The sequence below is a fragment of the Lipophrys pholis genome (assembly GCF_963383615.2).
Source record: "Lipophrys pholis genome assembly, chromosome: 19".
Lineage (NCBI taxonomy): Eukaryota > Metazoa > Chordata > Actinopteri > Blenniiformes > Blenniidae > Lipophrys > Lipophrys pholis.
Window position 1 is genome coordinate 10389234 of NC_137647.1, and position 14674 is coordinate 10403907.

General features: G+C 42.3%; 1 protein-coding gene across 1 annotated transcript; it reads right to left on the bottom strand.

The window, feature by feature from the left end:
* Positions 1 to 1103: 1103 nt before the first annotated feature.
* sdr42e2 (short chain dehydrogenase/reductase family 42E, member 2) lies at positions 1104 to 10964 on the bottom strand (the record flags this gene model as incomplete). Its single annotated transcript, XM_080487260.1, has 11 exons — positions 1104 to 2117; positions 4744 to 4817; positions 4919 to 4982; positions 5062 to 5127; positions 5237 to 5374; positions 6199 to 6281; positions 7233 to 7308; positions 7475 to 7593; positions 8716 to 8773; positions 9501 to 9596; positions 10539 to 10964. The coding sequence occupies 11 exons, from the start codon at positions 10962 to 10964 to the stop codon at positions 1863 to 1865; spliced, it is 1455 nt and encodes a 484-aa protein (XP_080343386.1). The 3' UTR covers positions 1104 to 1862.
* Positions 10965 to 14674: the final 3710 nt, after the last annotated feature.

Below are 14674 nucleotides of genomic sequence, written 5' to 3' on the forward strand. Positions count from 1 at the left end.
GCAATATCTATCAGTGAAATGAATAATCTTGTTATTCATTCATAAAGCAAAGCCTCTAAGTGCTCAGGAGCCTCATTCACACATTTCCTGTTTTTTTTTTTAAACAAAGCAGTCACTGTTTCATAATCTTATAGCTTTCACGAATGCCATACAACACTGCATGATAATATTGATTGCTTACAAGAATTTTAAAGAAAAACTTGTGGTTTTGTGCCTTTCCAATAAGTTTTATTGTAGTTTAGATATGCAGGACCTCTGCCGTCCAGCAGGGGAAGCTGCAGCGCTTAGCATCCCAGCAGAGTCTCGAATCATTTTGTTGAGTCTTACTTAATTTTTATAAAGCATTTATTTCTGTTTACAGGGGAAGAATTTTAAATACAATGAGGTCAACGATAAGTTTGAAGCGTAAAGCCTCTGCTTTGTAAAGTTCAGAGAGCGATCAAATATCCCAAACTAAACCGCACTCCCAGAGTGTTCCAGCATGACTCTGTTTCAATAGAAGTACCAAACATCATGACTTTAGATAATTCTTTCAGGTGTGTTCACTGTGGCCACAGCACTTCCTTTGTTTCGAAATCAAGTCTTGCTATAATACTATTGTGTACAAACTCTTCAAAATCACACTGTAGTGTTTGGTTGGATACATCAACAGCAGTGGATGTTTCCAGGAGTTGCAGATCCCAATTTAGAAGAAAATAAAAGTTGGTTATTTTACCGTTGTCAACGACACATGATTGATAAAGATACTTATTAAAAGATGGTAGACATGGCGCAGTATGGTAGCGTGGCCGAGTGGTCTAAGGCGCTGGATTTAGGCTCCAGTCATTTCGATGGCGTGGGTTCGAATCCCACCGCTGCCAGTAATTTTCAATTTTGTTTTTTGAATTTAATCAAAGTCAAGACTATAGAATCGAAGGTTCCCCAAGACTCACAAGACGCGTCCCATCAGTTTATTTCTAATTGCTTTTGTTGATAAAGGATTACTATGCAGGAAACATCTCCAGTTGTGCAAGTACGCCCTCATGTGGCCTCCTCATGCACATCGCTTCACAGATCATTTTAGAAGTAAACAAAATTGGAGTGTATATAAATGACCATTGTATCCGTTGCAATTGATTTTATTTCTAAAAGTGTACAAAATTTCTAGTTCGATAGTAATTGAATTCCAAATATGTGCAAATCACAACAATTTTATCTTACAAACTGGAAGCATGCTTTAATTACAACACAAGAATTTGCATATTCTCTAATACAAAGTGAGGAGTTTGTATTCATAAAATCAATCATAGTAGATTCATACTGTAGAAATACATATCAATTGAGTCCATCAAGAAAACATTCACATGGCTTATGTTTAATACTTTTCAGCCACTTTCAGCATATTGAAATCAGACGCACTCTAATCACGTAAAGGTTTAAAGAGGAACGCTACATACTTACAATCAAGATACACATAACCTGACATTCTTGAGGTGTATTTTGTTTCATAGCTCATTGTATTAGTTGAATTTGTTCTAAAACTGACATCGGTCACTATAGGCATTATTAAAAGCTTTGACAAAGTCGTTTCGTTAGAAAAACAACCTAAAATGTTACAGTGATAAAGATTGAGTTTGGTGTGAAATGTCAAAGATAGCTTATTATGTCAGTGTACGTCTAGCATATTTACGTCATCCAAGAACATTATAAAATCATCTGCATATATTTGTTTATCTGTCGGTCCATTAGCAAGATTACGTCAAAACTACTGCACGGATTTTGTGGAAAGTTTCACCGCAGATGGAAAATTCCACTTTTTTCGTTTGGTTTTTCTGAGTCCAGGTCAGTCTTTGGCAGACATCAGAAATCTCTGATTGCTCTTGTTAAAAGTGAAGCACACATGATAACGTGAGTAGCACCAGGCTGAGGCCCAGCAGCAGCAGCAGCAGCAGCAGGACTCGGTGTTGAAGCAGCTGGGAGGTCGGTGAGAGGTCGAATAGAGAAGACCTGGACCTCGACTCTCGGGACTTCAGGTACAGCTCCACGGTATCCGTCAGGCTGTAGGTGTCAGGGTTGTAACCCAGCTCTCGACGGGCCTTGTCAATCTTGAAGGTATGGGTCACAGCAATGTTCTTGACCTAGAAGTAGAACATACATTCTTATCAGGAATTGATGTTATTTATGAAATCTCCCATATTAGAGGCCAAAGACTAGTGGAGTAGGCTGAAGGCCAGTTGGGCTAATTCCTCAGATTAACCTCAATTCATCAAGTTCAACGTTACACTGTGATAACCTGCGACTGATGGGTGCCTCTCGTTACTGCATCTGCTTATCGGGGGGATTAGCTGATGGACAAGGTCCGATGGGAGGGGGACAAAAGTAGTTCAGTCTCCCACATAAATGATTTTTCCTGCCATGTGATGTGAAACTGCATCAGTCGACATAAATCTTTCACTTCAGATATTCACAGCTGTGTGACAAATTGTCCGATCTGTGATGTAGAGTTTCCTAGAAATGCTAGGACACAGACACAACCGAGTCCTGCTCATTGAGTCAGACCCGACAGTCCTCGTGAATGAAAATTTGTCCGTTACGCAGATGAGCCATTGTAATTCCTTCTGGTTCCTCACACATCAGATAAATCAATCGGCGCTCCCAGACGCCACGGCGAAGTCTGATTCTCAGAGAGCACATAGCTTGAATTGCTTGTAATAGGGGAGTGAAAATATGGCAATCGATACAAAGTGAGAGGAGAAATAACGCTGCTTAAAAAAAACTTTCATCTGCTGATAAAGAATAAAACATAACCTCTGACTTTTTAAACAGATGCATCACTGCATAGGCTTGTTTTTATACATGTATTGACATATATTGTGAAAACATATTCAAATTACAAGTACCTCCAAAGGCCGGATTATGTACAATTTGCTCCAGTGCTTAACGGGTTAATAGACTTCATGAGCCATTTCATTTGGACCAGGTGAACAGTCTAATGTGAGAAAGTGAATGGCTCTGGCAGTGATCCCGTCTTCACAACAGGGATGGAATCCTGTCAGACAGGCTTCAGTGTTCACATTGAGACTGTGTTTTAATGTGTAATATTTAGAGGTGGATATTTTAGGAGAGTCATAATTATTTACAGTGAAAAAAAAAAATTGGGATAGTTACTCTTGGGATAGTAAAAGGTCATTCATCCGGTGGTGACAATGTCCAAATCTACACACATCTTCTCTCAGTGAGCCCCGTGACGTCTCAACCTGAGCGTCGCCGGTATCACTCGAGCCCAGGCGAGATGCTGACCGCCCTCGCTCGCCATGGCAACGGCCGTTGCACTGAGGTCACTTCCTGTAAATTCTATCTTGAACTTCCAGGGCTGACCCGCAGCGGTTTATGTTTTATTCACAGGATAATCATCGATCCCCCGGCCAGCAGCTGCCTGACAGAATGAGCTCCAGGTGAAGGCCCACAACGCTCAGCTTTGGTTTCTGCCTCATCACACTTTCATGAGGACCTTACAGTCCACGACGCACACGCTCCTTAAGACGCATCAAACAGATCTGACCAGGGCTCCCGCCCATAACAATGACCTCATTCTTGTATTTTCTATTCATTTTTCAAGGAATTGTTTTGTGCCACAGTCAAGCAAACTAGCCGTTTCTCATTCTATCTGCCAATATTCCAGAATTGAATCAAGGTTTACTGTAGTTCTCCATAATTGATGCACATGAGATAACATCAGACGAGAAGGGGGCTGATAGGAAAATACCCACCCTAATGAAGTCTGCCTTCACTGTTGCAGGAGAGACTTAAACAAAATTCTACTCATGAGTGAGGAGGTAACCTAATCTTCAAGACGCATACTTTCAATTAGGCAGGTACACCTGTATGCTGGAAGCTTCACAAGGACAGAGTCCCCTCTTCATGAGTAATAACGCCTTTCACTTGAACTTCTTTCAGGTCAGGCTGCAAAGAAGAGGATTTTACAAAATGTTTCTTTATGAATGTTTTTGTTTCCCATCAAACTGAAACAACCCAGAGCCTTTAAAATCTGAACTCTGCCAAGTTAGTTTGTGGTATTAAGCATCACCGTGTAAGGGAAAGACCCTGGAGGCTGCGACGAGAGACCTTTGTTAATCTTTATTGATTAATAAAGTTTGAATTGAGGTGTGGACATCATGTCCGTCAAACCATTTCTGAACATTATTTTAAAGCGAGAGGATGAAAGGACAACAAACCTGTCAAAAACTACTTAAAACTCTAAAGTGCGTGACATGGATCAAAGTATCAGACACGTGAAATGATGTCTGGAACATTGTATTGCCTTTAATTAGCCACTTTTTGTTCATAGCGTGTCCTGCTTTGTATTCTTGGACAACACAGTCCACATACTGTGAAGGAAAATAAACCAAACACCTCTTCAACTGCAAAGCACTGCTTGTCTGAACCCTTCTCTATGCTCCTCAGTCTTGGTGTGTTTAAGTTACTTAAGTTTGTTGGCCCAGGAACCGGTCAGTGCATCAAAGGTTATCGGTCCTTAGTTCATTCCTGGTTGGCCCTGATCTGAGCAGACAGTTGTTGAGATGGTCGATTTCAGTCGCCAAGATGTGTCATTTATTACCTTGTTGGCGTGTTACTGTGTTTAAAGAGCCATAAGTGTCCCTCCGTCAGTGTGTGCCGTCTTTAGGAATCCAAAAGAGCGGCAATACTTATAAGTCTGGGATTCGCTTGATTTTGGTCCTCGAGATCTCGTTTAAGAAAACTCACCTCACTTCTCGTCAATAGAAGAGGCACTTTTATCACGGGTCTCAGGACAACATGCAAGTATTCCACCAGGATGGCTTGAAACAGGAGAACAGATAAAAGGTCAGTCGCAACCCACCATACTTGATGTGAGTGGATCAGAAAAGATGAGGCAAAGAGAAGGAGAGAGGTGAGCTACCTGCCGAGTAGACGAGTGAAACTGGCAGACCCAGTAACGGCCTCTTGGAGCCCAGCTGCTCGAACTAGAACGATAGGATACAAACCGAGTTCAGTCGGCGAGCGCCTTCATGCACCCTCATCTGCCTTTTGTCACCGACTCACCAGAGGTGACAGCCACTCGAACAAATTGACGGAGACGCCATCATTGATGAAGTAGGCTTGTCCGCTCTGCAATAGAAGAGGTGAACAAGGGAACACGTGGATTTATTATGGATGTTCAGGGTTTGTCTCGGGGGGGGGGGGGGGGGGGGGGGGGGGGTTTGCAGCTTGGACTCACGGCGACGCAGCTCTTCTTGGGGGTCAGAGCTTCGGCTGCCAGCGTGTGGGCCAGCACCAGGTTCTTCACGTGCACCCAGTTCATCCTGGCGTGGGGGTCGCCAAACCTGAAACTGAAGAGCCGGCGCTCCACGTTCATCTGGACGGCGAGATGACGAGAAGACACTTTGTGACGTTCTCCGCCCCAAAAAAAGTGTTTTCATTCTAGAATCTAATCTGATATTATGCTGTATTCCATTTTAATTGCATTGCAAAAGCAAAAAAAATGTTATTTTATTTTTAAGGCATATTCATTTTACTTTTATTTTTTGTAATTCATTCAAATTAGGGAGTTAAAGTCCCATTCTGCGATAAAAGCAAATATTTGGGGGGAATTTTGATCTCCACCAGAAAAAACCCCACTGCATTTTCAATAAAAACATGTTTTAGAAATCAACTTTCTCGATTTGTATCACAAAGCAAAGACTTCGATTGGTCTTTTGAAGCAGGTGTGTGTGTGTGTGTGTGTGTGTGTGTGTGTGTGTGTGTGTGCGTTCCTGTGATGCTGGAGAGGTAAGTATATTGTGCAATATCCTTACACTCAACCAGAAAGCGTTGGGAGTCCAAAGTGTCACACGCACGTTAACTCCAGACTAATGGGTAAAAGTTAAAAGCAGGAGAGTCAAAGTCAGCTTTCTTAGGCTGTTCCATCCCAACAGTAGACCTGGCACACAAGCAAACCCATGCATCCCCTCAACCAGGCTGCGCCGACTACTCTCATAGTGAGAAGACTGGTCGAAAAAAAGGGCTGCTGCAACCGGACACCAGTGGAGCTCCATCAATAATGTAGAGGGTTCAGACCGGAATACTTTCTGCAAGGGAGGCTTGTGGCTGCAACGGCGGGTGCCTTTCCACCCTAATGCACAAGATGTTATTCAATATGAAAAGACAATATATCATCATCATCATAGATCAGTGCCTCACCATCACTCTGTGCAGGTGTCTCCTCTCCTCAGGGCCGTAGATACCACACGGCCGCAGGACGCAGGTCCGCAGAAGACCCCCATCTTTAGGAGAAAAAAAAAAAAAGATGCAAATAAGTCTTTTGTTTGCTTCTGTATTCTTTATATGAATCTATCGATTCATTGGGGTTGCGGGCCAGAGCACACTTGCAGACTTTAAAAACATCCGTTTTTAAATTCAGCTTCATTCGCTTCCTCATTGTAGCCATTTCTCATAATTCAGGATTACTGCAAATGGGTCCATGTGTTTCTCCAGTCTGGGTTTAGTCCAGTTGCTGTTCAAAGATTTTAAACTCTTATTGATGATTTTGGCTATGGTTCCAATCGTCTGGCTCAGAATCAACGAGCCCCAGTGTGTAGCAGCTTGGATAGTTTTCCCAAGAATCCATTGTGTTGCTGAAAATTCAGTAAACCTAAGAAAAAGTACAGCAATTTTCCCCGTGGTGAAAGAGTACAAGAATTAAATATATAAATAACCTATTAATTATCCTCAAAAAAAAAATAAGACTAGAAGAAGTCTTGACTGCATTTACTTCGCACAGCTTCTCAGGATTCCTCTTGCCACCGTATCTTTCAGTCGAGGACAGTGGGAAGCAGATATGTTGACTTGCTGTACGTGGCGAGACATGTCCCTGCTCTGAGCTTAATTGGATATATAAGGTGGTGGTCACCGATGGAGTGTAGCGTTACAGTCGCAGGGAGAACGGCGGGGTTCACACCCGCTCGCATAAAGCTCACCTACTGTATCAGATGGTTAGTAAAATGTGTGTGTGTGTGTGTGTGTGCTTTTTTGGCCAGGCTCTAAATTTAAACCGGCGTCACTGCTGTGTATTGAATTGCACGTTGAGTCGCCATGGCAACCACCACTTTGGTCCTGTCCTGGCCCATCTCTTCAGTTCCAAACAGGTTTTTACATAGAAGGTAGAAAGTGGGTGGCAGCCTCCTCTGAATTGCCCCTTTCCGTGTGATTCGGTCATTACACGCATTGTTTCACACCTTTCAGGGAGCATCCGTTGGCCGAGAGCACCAGCTGCTCCGCGGCCGCTTTGGTTCTGGAGTAGTGGTCAGTGTGCTGGAAGAGAGAGAGAGAGAGAGAGAAAGAATACAGTATAAATATATTCCCCAGTGCAGTACTCCAAGCGTCATGGATGTGGAATTCGCATGAGTTGTTTAAGCATCCGTGTCTGTGTTCGTTGTGTCGATCATTTCAAACTGGAGTGAATCAGACTCGTGCTTACCACGTCAGGAGACACAAAGGGCACTGACGCTTCGTCGCCATTCACAATCGGTTTGCCCGTGAACACGGCGTTGATGGTGCTGGTGTACACCAGGCGGGGAATGCTCCTCTCCTTACACACTAAAGCGGAGCAAATCACACAGCATTGTAGCTACTAGTACTAAAACTAGTGCACTCCGACTTCAGCCAAACTTTTCTGAAACGGACCTGAATTCTTTAAACAAAACCCAAACTCCTCAAACAAGACCCTGACGGGAACTCTTAAAGGCTAGACCTGACCAGTTAAAGTCTTTAATCACACCCGATAAGAGTCTGGTTCTTTAGGCCAGACCTGGAATCTAAGAAAGACTTTACTGCTAAAACTGCTGCTTTAAGTCTTTTAACTACACTTGTATTTAAACCTGAGCAGGATTCTTTAGAGTACTGGCTTCTTTTAAATGTTGACACAGATTTTTTTTAGATTGGATTATTTGGCAAATTTTATTTTATTTGACCTCTAAACTACCCCAGAGGCCTGTACTATGACACTGGAGTTTCTCTTATCGCGGTAAGAGAAAATATTCAGGATTAACCCTGGGTTTTTTTCGCGCTACAACACTCGCTCACTTCTCACCGGGATAAATCACCCCGGTAACCTACGCTGAATGTCTAACCTGCTCCCGACCAGGACACGTCCTCGATAAGAGGTCAGAGCTACGCCTCCTGACCAATCAGCTCGCTCGGAAAATGACTTGCCCATTCTTAAATGATGGCGATTGATGATAAATGATTGATGATAGATGGTGGTGTGGGTTCAATGCTGAGCTGCAGCGGGGAGGAGAAGTTCATTTAGAGAGATCTTTTTGACATAATAAAATAACTCCTTGTCACTGAGGCTTTGAAGAATGTTTTTGTTCTCGAACAACCAGTCTTTTATCCAAAACGTGGACTATTTACACAAGAACTGCTGGAGCAACACACAGACTATCTGAAATGGATAAATAAATCTCATTAGGGTCTTCAAATAGTTGACTTCCTTAAAAGGTTTTAGTGAAAACAGCAACGGCCAATCGCCTCAATCAATCTATTGGTTCAAGTAGAGGATTAAAATGTTAAATATCAATGAAGCAAATGATGAAAATGTGAACGCCACACCATCGTTTTCCGCCGCCAGACGGAACAGTGTTCAAAGGATAATCAACCATCATTTCGTGACTTCATCACGGCGGCTGGGATCCGTGGGAAAGTTGCACATCGTCTCACCGTTTATGACGTTATTGGTCCCGCCAACGTTGATGGACTCCACCTGCTCTTTCCTCAACTGGAAGCCAGAGAGTAAAGAAAAATCATTCCGTGCATCTTTCATGAGGGCATTGTGGTCATAAACAAAGAAATCTTTACCCTGGTTTAGCACCATGAATACGAGATAGGAATCGCTCGTGACGATGCATGAATACATATTAGTGCATGAACATCTTTACTGGAATACATCAGGAGATCAAATTACAAATTGACAATGGATTAGATTATTATTATTATTATTAGATTAGATCTCCCACAGCATGTCCATTTTGTGAAATGCACCTGTTTTTTCCACCAGCAATTAAGTTGAAAAAAATTGATCAAGTAAAATAAGAAGAGAAAGGCTGCTGCGGATTGAGGCCCCTTTAATATAATATAACACAAGAAAGCAAACACCTCTTCGTATACTTCACAGAAAAAAACGAGCTGACGATAGAAAAGTCGATTAATTTACTTGACACTTGTGTTCATTGATTAAAAACTTTGATTTTTATATAATAATAAAGGTTTATTACCTCTCTATTTAAAGCAAAAAACAAATAAAATGTTTACAGAAAAACAAATATAAGTAAACTACAGTCCGATTTCTCTGAACTTTGTCTCCCGGTATTTCATTTGTTTGAAATAAAGAAGCATAATGATGCAAGTCACTAAAGGGTGGCAACAAACGACCAGTCGATCAGGAGTTGCCTGCCTTGTGTCGTGCTTTAATGAAATGACTGAATTGTGGAGTGAAGACAAGTCACCTGGTCGGGTCCGGTCATGCCGTACGACGCTGTGTGGAATACACAGTCGGCGCCCTCACACACTTTATAGAGGGAAGAATAATCCCGGATGTCACCCTGTAAGAAAGATGGAAGAAGAGCTGCCTTCAGATGATGAATGCATGGGAACTCTACACATGTCCGACCATCCATCCGCCTTCTGTAACGGCTTTATCAAAGTCAGGTTGAAGGAAGTGGAGCCGTTTCCATACTTCAAAACCTATTCCACAAATTTCCTTTGGATTGCATTTATCGCACAGGAGTGGCCTTTCCAGAAAACACTTGGGAGAAATTGGTGGTTTCGCAGGTAGCGTGGCAAAGTGTGCATGTGTGAGTCCACACCGAGCTCACGAAAGACACTACTGATTAAGGAAAGTGTGCCAAAGGGCCTGGCAAGTGAAACCTGAATCATGCCTCCACCCTCTTTGACCCAGTCAGCAGCTGGTGCTCTGAGACGGACCACTCACCTGTGTCTGTTTCCAACCAGCACGCTTCACCGACACGCAGACGTCCTGACGCGTGCGAATGCAAGCGTCCACGTAGAGCCGTGTCACTTATGGAAGAAGCGTCAACCGTTTTGCAAATATCAAGACCAGTGTGCATGTATATTTGAAATAAACAAATTTTAAGTATGTTGGGTTTTTTTTTTTTAATAGACATATTAGATGTGTCAGTGTTATAAGAAGTAATGAATTTGTTCATTTGCAGAGGACGATGATAAAGAAAAAAATGATCAGAAGTGAAATTGAAAGGGTAAAAAGACTCAATGGGACGAAACCTCCAAATCTGATTAAACTGAGATTTAGGGAGAAACAATACCAAATAAAAGGCCAGTGGATTAATATAAGCGTCACTGAGAGCATGAATCAGGGAAAAAAAACTTGAAATACCCGTTTTTGACAAACTTATTTTTGCTGATATTGTCATTCTAAATTGGAAGATTCAGAATTCATTACTGGAAGAATGAGAAAACATACACCGTCACTAAAGTCACACGACACACACTCAAGTGTCCCATACCTGACAGAAGATGGCTCCATCCGGAATATCACAGGGGGGTTTGTTCATGTCCAGAAGAACCACCAGCAGCCCCTCACTGGCCAACTGTTTCACCAGCCTGAAGCCAAAGTATCCTCCACCTCCAGTCACCACCACCTTCCCAGTGGAGGCCTCCTGGCCCACCGCCGCCGCCTCCTCCTCTGCCGGCCTGGAGGCCGCACGCTCGGCGTTGCTGCAGATCGCCGCCGTGGCTCCGTTCCCCCTGTGTCGCACGGCCACAGCCGGGCTGGAGGCCGTGGCCGGAGCCGGATGGTTGACCCACGGCTGGTGATTGAGGTGGGGAAGGTTGTGTACGTGGTGTCCGCCGGCTTGAAGGCGGCAGAGCGGGACACCACGGCAGGGAAGAGAGCCTCCACTCTCACTCATGTTGGGGCCACACAGCTCCATCAATATCCTGATTGGCTTAAACCAGATAAACACTGTTATATCAGCGAGTGCTAGTTCTCAGAGATAAATCGCAGCACATTTTTTTAAATTACAGTTTTCTTTTTTTTTCTACACAAGTAAATACAACAAATAAATAAATAACTCTAAAATCACTGCAGAAGCTTTTGAAAATCATCGTATTGTTTCCAAATGAGGACTGCATCTATTATATGCATCATCCATCCTAAATAGCTTTTCAAATTCTTCATTCATTCATCTATAATTACCTTCAAATCAATATTCTTTACTTAACCATGTAAGTCTGCCTGCTCCTCACTCCAGGTTCATGCTCTCTCAAAGATGCTGAGATAAACTCTGTTCTCCTGTCTTGGCACACAACTTTTTAATTCAACTAAGGCTCTGTATTCATATTATTTAAAATAAATGTGCATGACATATAGCAACATATCACAGACACTGATTATATTCAGCATGCAGACACAACATTCACACATTTAAAGTAAAATAAATTAATGGGAAAAAATCACGAGCTCAATATATTAATTTCTATCGTTTGGTTGCTTTTGTTGTGTCCCTTGTGCTTTTAAGTAAAGGTGGCAGAGTAATAAACCCTCCTATGTATTGTGACAGAACCTTTGCAGCGTCATTGTGAGTAAATATATTAAGTATTATTAGATAATTATAGAAAATTGATAAACTTACCTTTATAACGCTGTCGTGGTCTCACATTCACACCTGCGTGTGGCACACCGAACAATCGCACTCTGGTCTGTTAATAGGCGCCGCCGGCCTCACCTGCCAATCACCCGCGCGCACCTGAGCGGCTCTACCGTAAAGTCTGGAGGAGGCGCGCACGGGCCTGAGCAGCTCTACCGTAAAGTCTGGATACACACACACACACACACACACACACACACACACACACACACACACACACACACACACACACACACACACACACACACACACACACACACACACACACACACACACACACACGCTAACCGCTAACCGCTACACCACTGTGTTTCCATCCACTAACAGTGTTACTGTAATCATTATAGGATGGAATGAATGAATGATATCTGACAAATGTTCAGATATTAAATAAGTTTGTTGTGGGATTAAACTAAGATCTGACAGTTGGCCCCTCATCTCTTTGTGTAGCAGCTCTGCAAACTCACACCAAGGACCCTCATCACTGCGCACTCCAATCACTTATTAGAAATTATAGGGGTGTAGTGTAAACCACATGAAAATGCGGATCCAGTCAGCCTTGTTGATACGGTGCTGGTGGTGTGACGATGTGGGCGATACTTTCTTGCCACACTTGGGCACCATATCACCAACCAACTATTGGATAAACACGATCGCCAACCCTTTAAGACCTTCTGATGGCTCCTGTGAGAAGGACAATGCGTCACGTCACAGTGCATTTTATCATTACAAGAATAAAATGTTTGGTGGGATGTCACTCCAGTTACCAAGTAACATTTGAACTGAAGTTAATCATTTGTAGAAACAACATTGTCACCTCTATTTGTGTGTACAAGTGAAACACACAAGGAATTTAATTGAAAAGTGGATAAGGTTTGCTGATGACTCACCTATATGACTGTCAACTTGAGTCTCTATTGCACAACCATGTTGTCAGGTCCCTGTGTGCATTTGCCCTCGTCTGTCTCACCTTGTGTTTTCAATTATCCAATTGTCTTCTCCTTCTCTGTGCACATATCTGTCCCTGGACTTTTATTTTGATAATTAACTCTTTTTTTTTTCTTTTTTTTAATGCAACCTGGTGAGTCGGCGTTTGGGTCCACCCATATTCCCTGACACGTGTGTGGAAGATTAATGAAGATACCAAAAACCTGCCATAACTTCGTATCCTCAGCAAATGGGTTTACCTTTAAGGTCAACAAATCTTTAACTAAACAAGAAAGACTTTCCACAAACTGTTATTCAAAATAAAATGAATTGATCAAATGGACCCAAGTTTTTTTTTTAAATTTTTAATAAAGTGGTCTGTGCCATGGCAACACGTCCACTACTGCTTTTTTCACATAATGAGAGTTAATGCAGCCTGAGGACTGAGGTACATCAACACATTTTTCATTAAAAAACAGGAGAGTGCATTTATAAGTGCGCCATCATTTGACCCTTTCCCTCCCCAATCCCGCAGTTTATCGCCAAATTGCTTCTATATGAGGGAGCTCCAGTCATCTGGCAGCTGCTTGAGACTTTTTCTCCCCTCTTTAATTACGTTCAGTGCATTCGGCCGTCCACTCAGGTTTGGCAATCTGTCTTCTGTCTGCTAAATAAAACATGAAGCCTCTATTTCTGTCCTCTCCACCGGGCTCAGGAAGTGGCTGCTGCTGCAGTTCACCTGGCCCGTTTTCACGTCTGAGACACATCTTTATTTGATGCCTGAGCTTTGATGACCTCCAGCTTTTCTTCCACAACAGATCGCTCTTTCTCAGACAATTGTTTGGGCTTTCCTCTTTGTTTTGTCGTGGGCTGCAATTATTCTGAATTGTTTGGGCTGACAAAAGCTGAATGCCTATTGTCTGCCATTAAGAATAATGTAGGTTCATGAAAACTTGGAAAAGTAGTACATTGTTATACTGTACATTTATGACAGAAAAGTGTATGTTGTTTTTTTATTCGTATATAAAGTAACTAACATGAATATGCAGGTGCATCAGTCTAAAATAATAGAAAATATTGAGGCTGAATATCATTGGAGTTCTGATTAGTGAGTTAGTAAGTCATTCCTCTGTGTCCAACAGATAAAAGTGAAGACACAAGTTGTTTATCATTGAAACATGCGATCATGTGTGGTATATACAGTATATCAAAGTCAAATAAAAAAAAAAAAAATAAATAAATACTGTAAACATACTACAAAAAGACATGCATTGACTTTCTTATTTACAATGTTTGTCAAGTCACATTCGGTCGTCTTTTGATTAAAAGTGGAGTGAAAAGGCACGACCAAGATAAGTAGTATTTTCACCAAATCAACAGTTAATTAATAGATGTTTTTCAGGTTTCTTTATGACTAAAGGCCATCATATTGTCATGTCAATATCAGGAGATATGAAACATGCACAGGCTGTAGATTGATCTGTGCACATTCACCCAATTCTAGTTTTTAAGCATGTCTTTTCTGCCATATAGCTACTTTTTCAAGATGATAAACTTACTTCATCGCCCAACTCTGGGCTGCTTCCAAGCAGTTCCATTTTTTTAGCTCTACAATTTGTCTCTAGGTCGTGGCGTCAATTGTTTATACACACAGCACTCATTCAAACAAGTACTCACAGGGATTTAACCACGGAATGTAAAGCACTGGCTTCAACCCGCTGCCACTGGCATCCAGGAATCCCAGCCAGCAGGGCGCGTTCACCTGGTCTGACCTGCCTCAGCGGGTCCACAGCCTCAGCTGAGATGATCCCCTCTGAGAGGGCTGGAAACAAGAGAGGCCGCTCGACTTGATACGTACGTACACTGCATACTAGAAGACAAAGGAAAACATGCAAGAGACAGGATGAAGAGACTATAAAGTGTGTGAAACGTACAACTGTGACGTCAGGATAACTGCACGTTTTTTGTGACGAGAAACGTTTTTCACATGAATTCACTGATCCTATTTATCATCAACGACATACAAATCTGTACGGGAGGAAATCTATCCATCTTTCAGACCACTA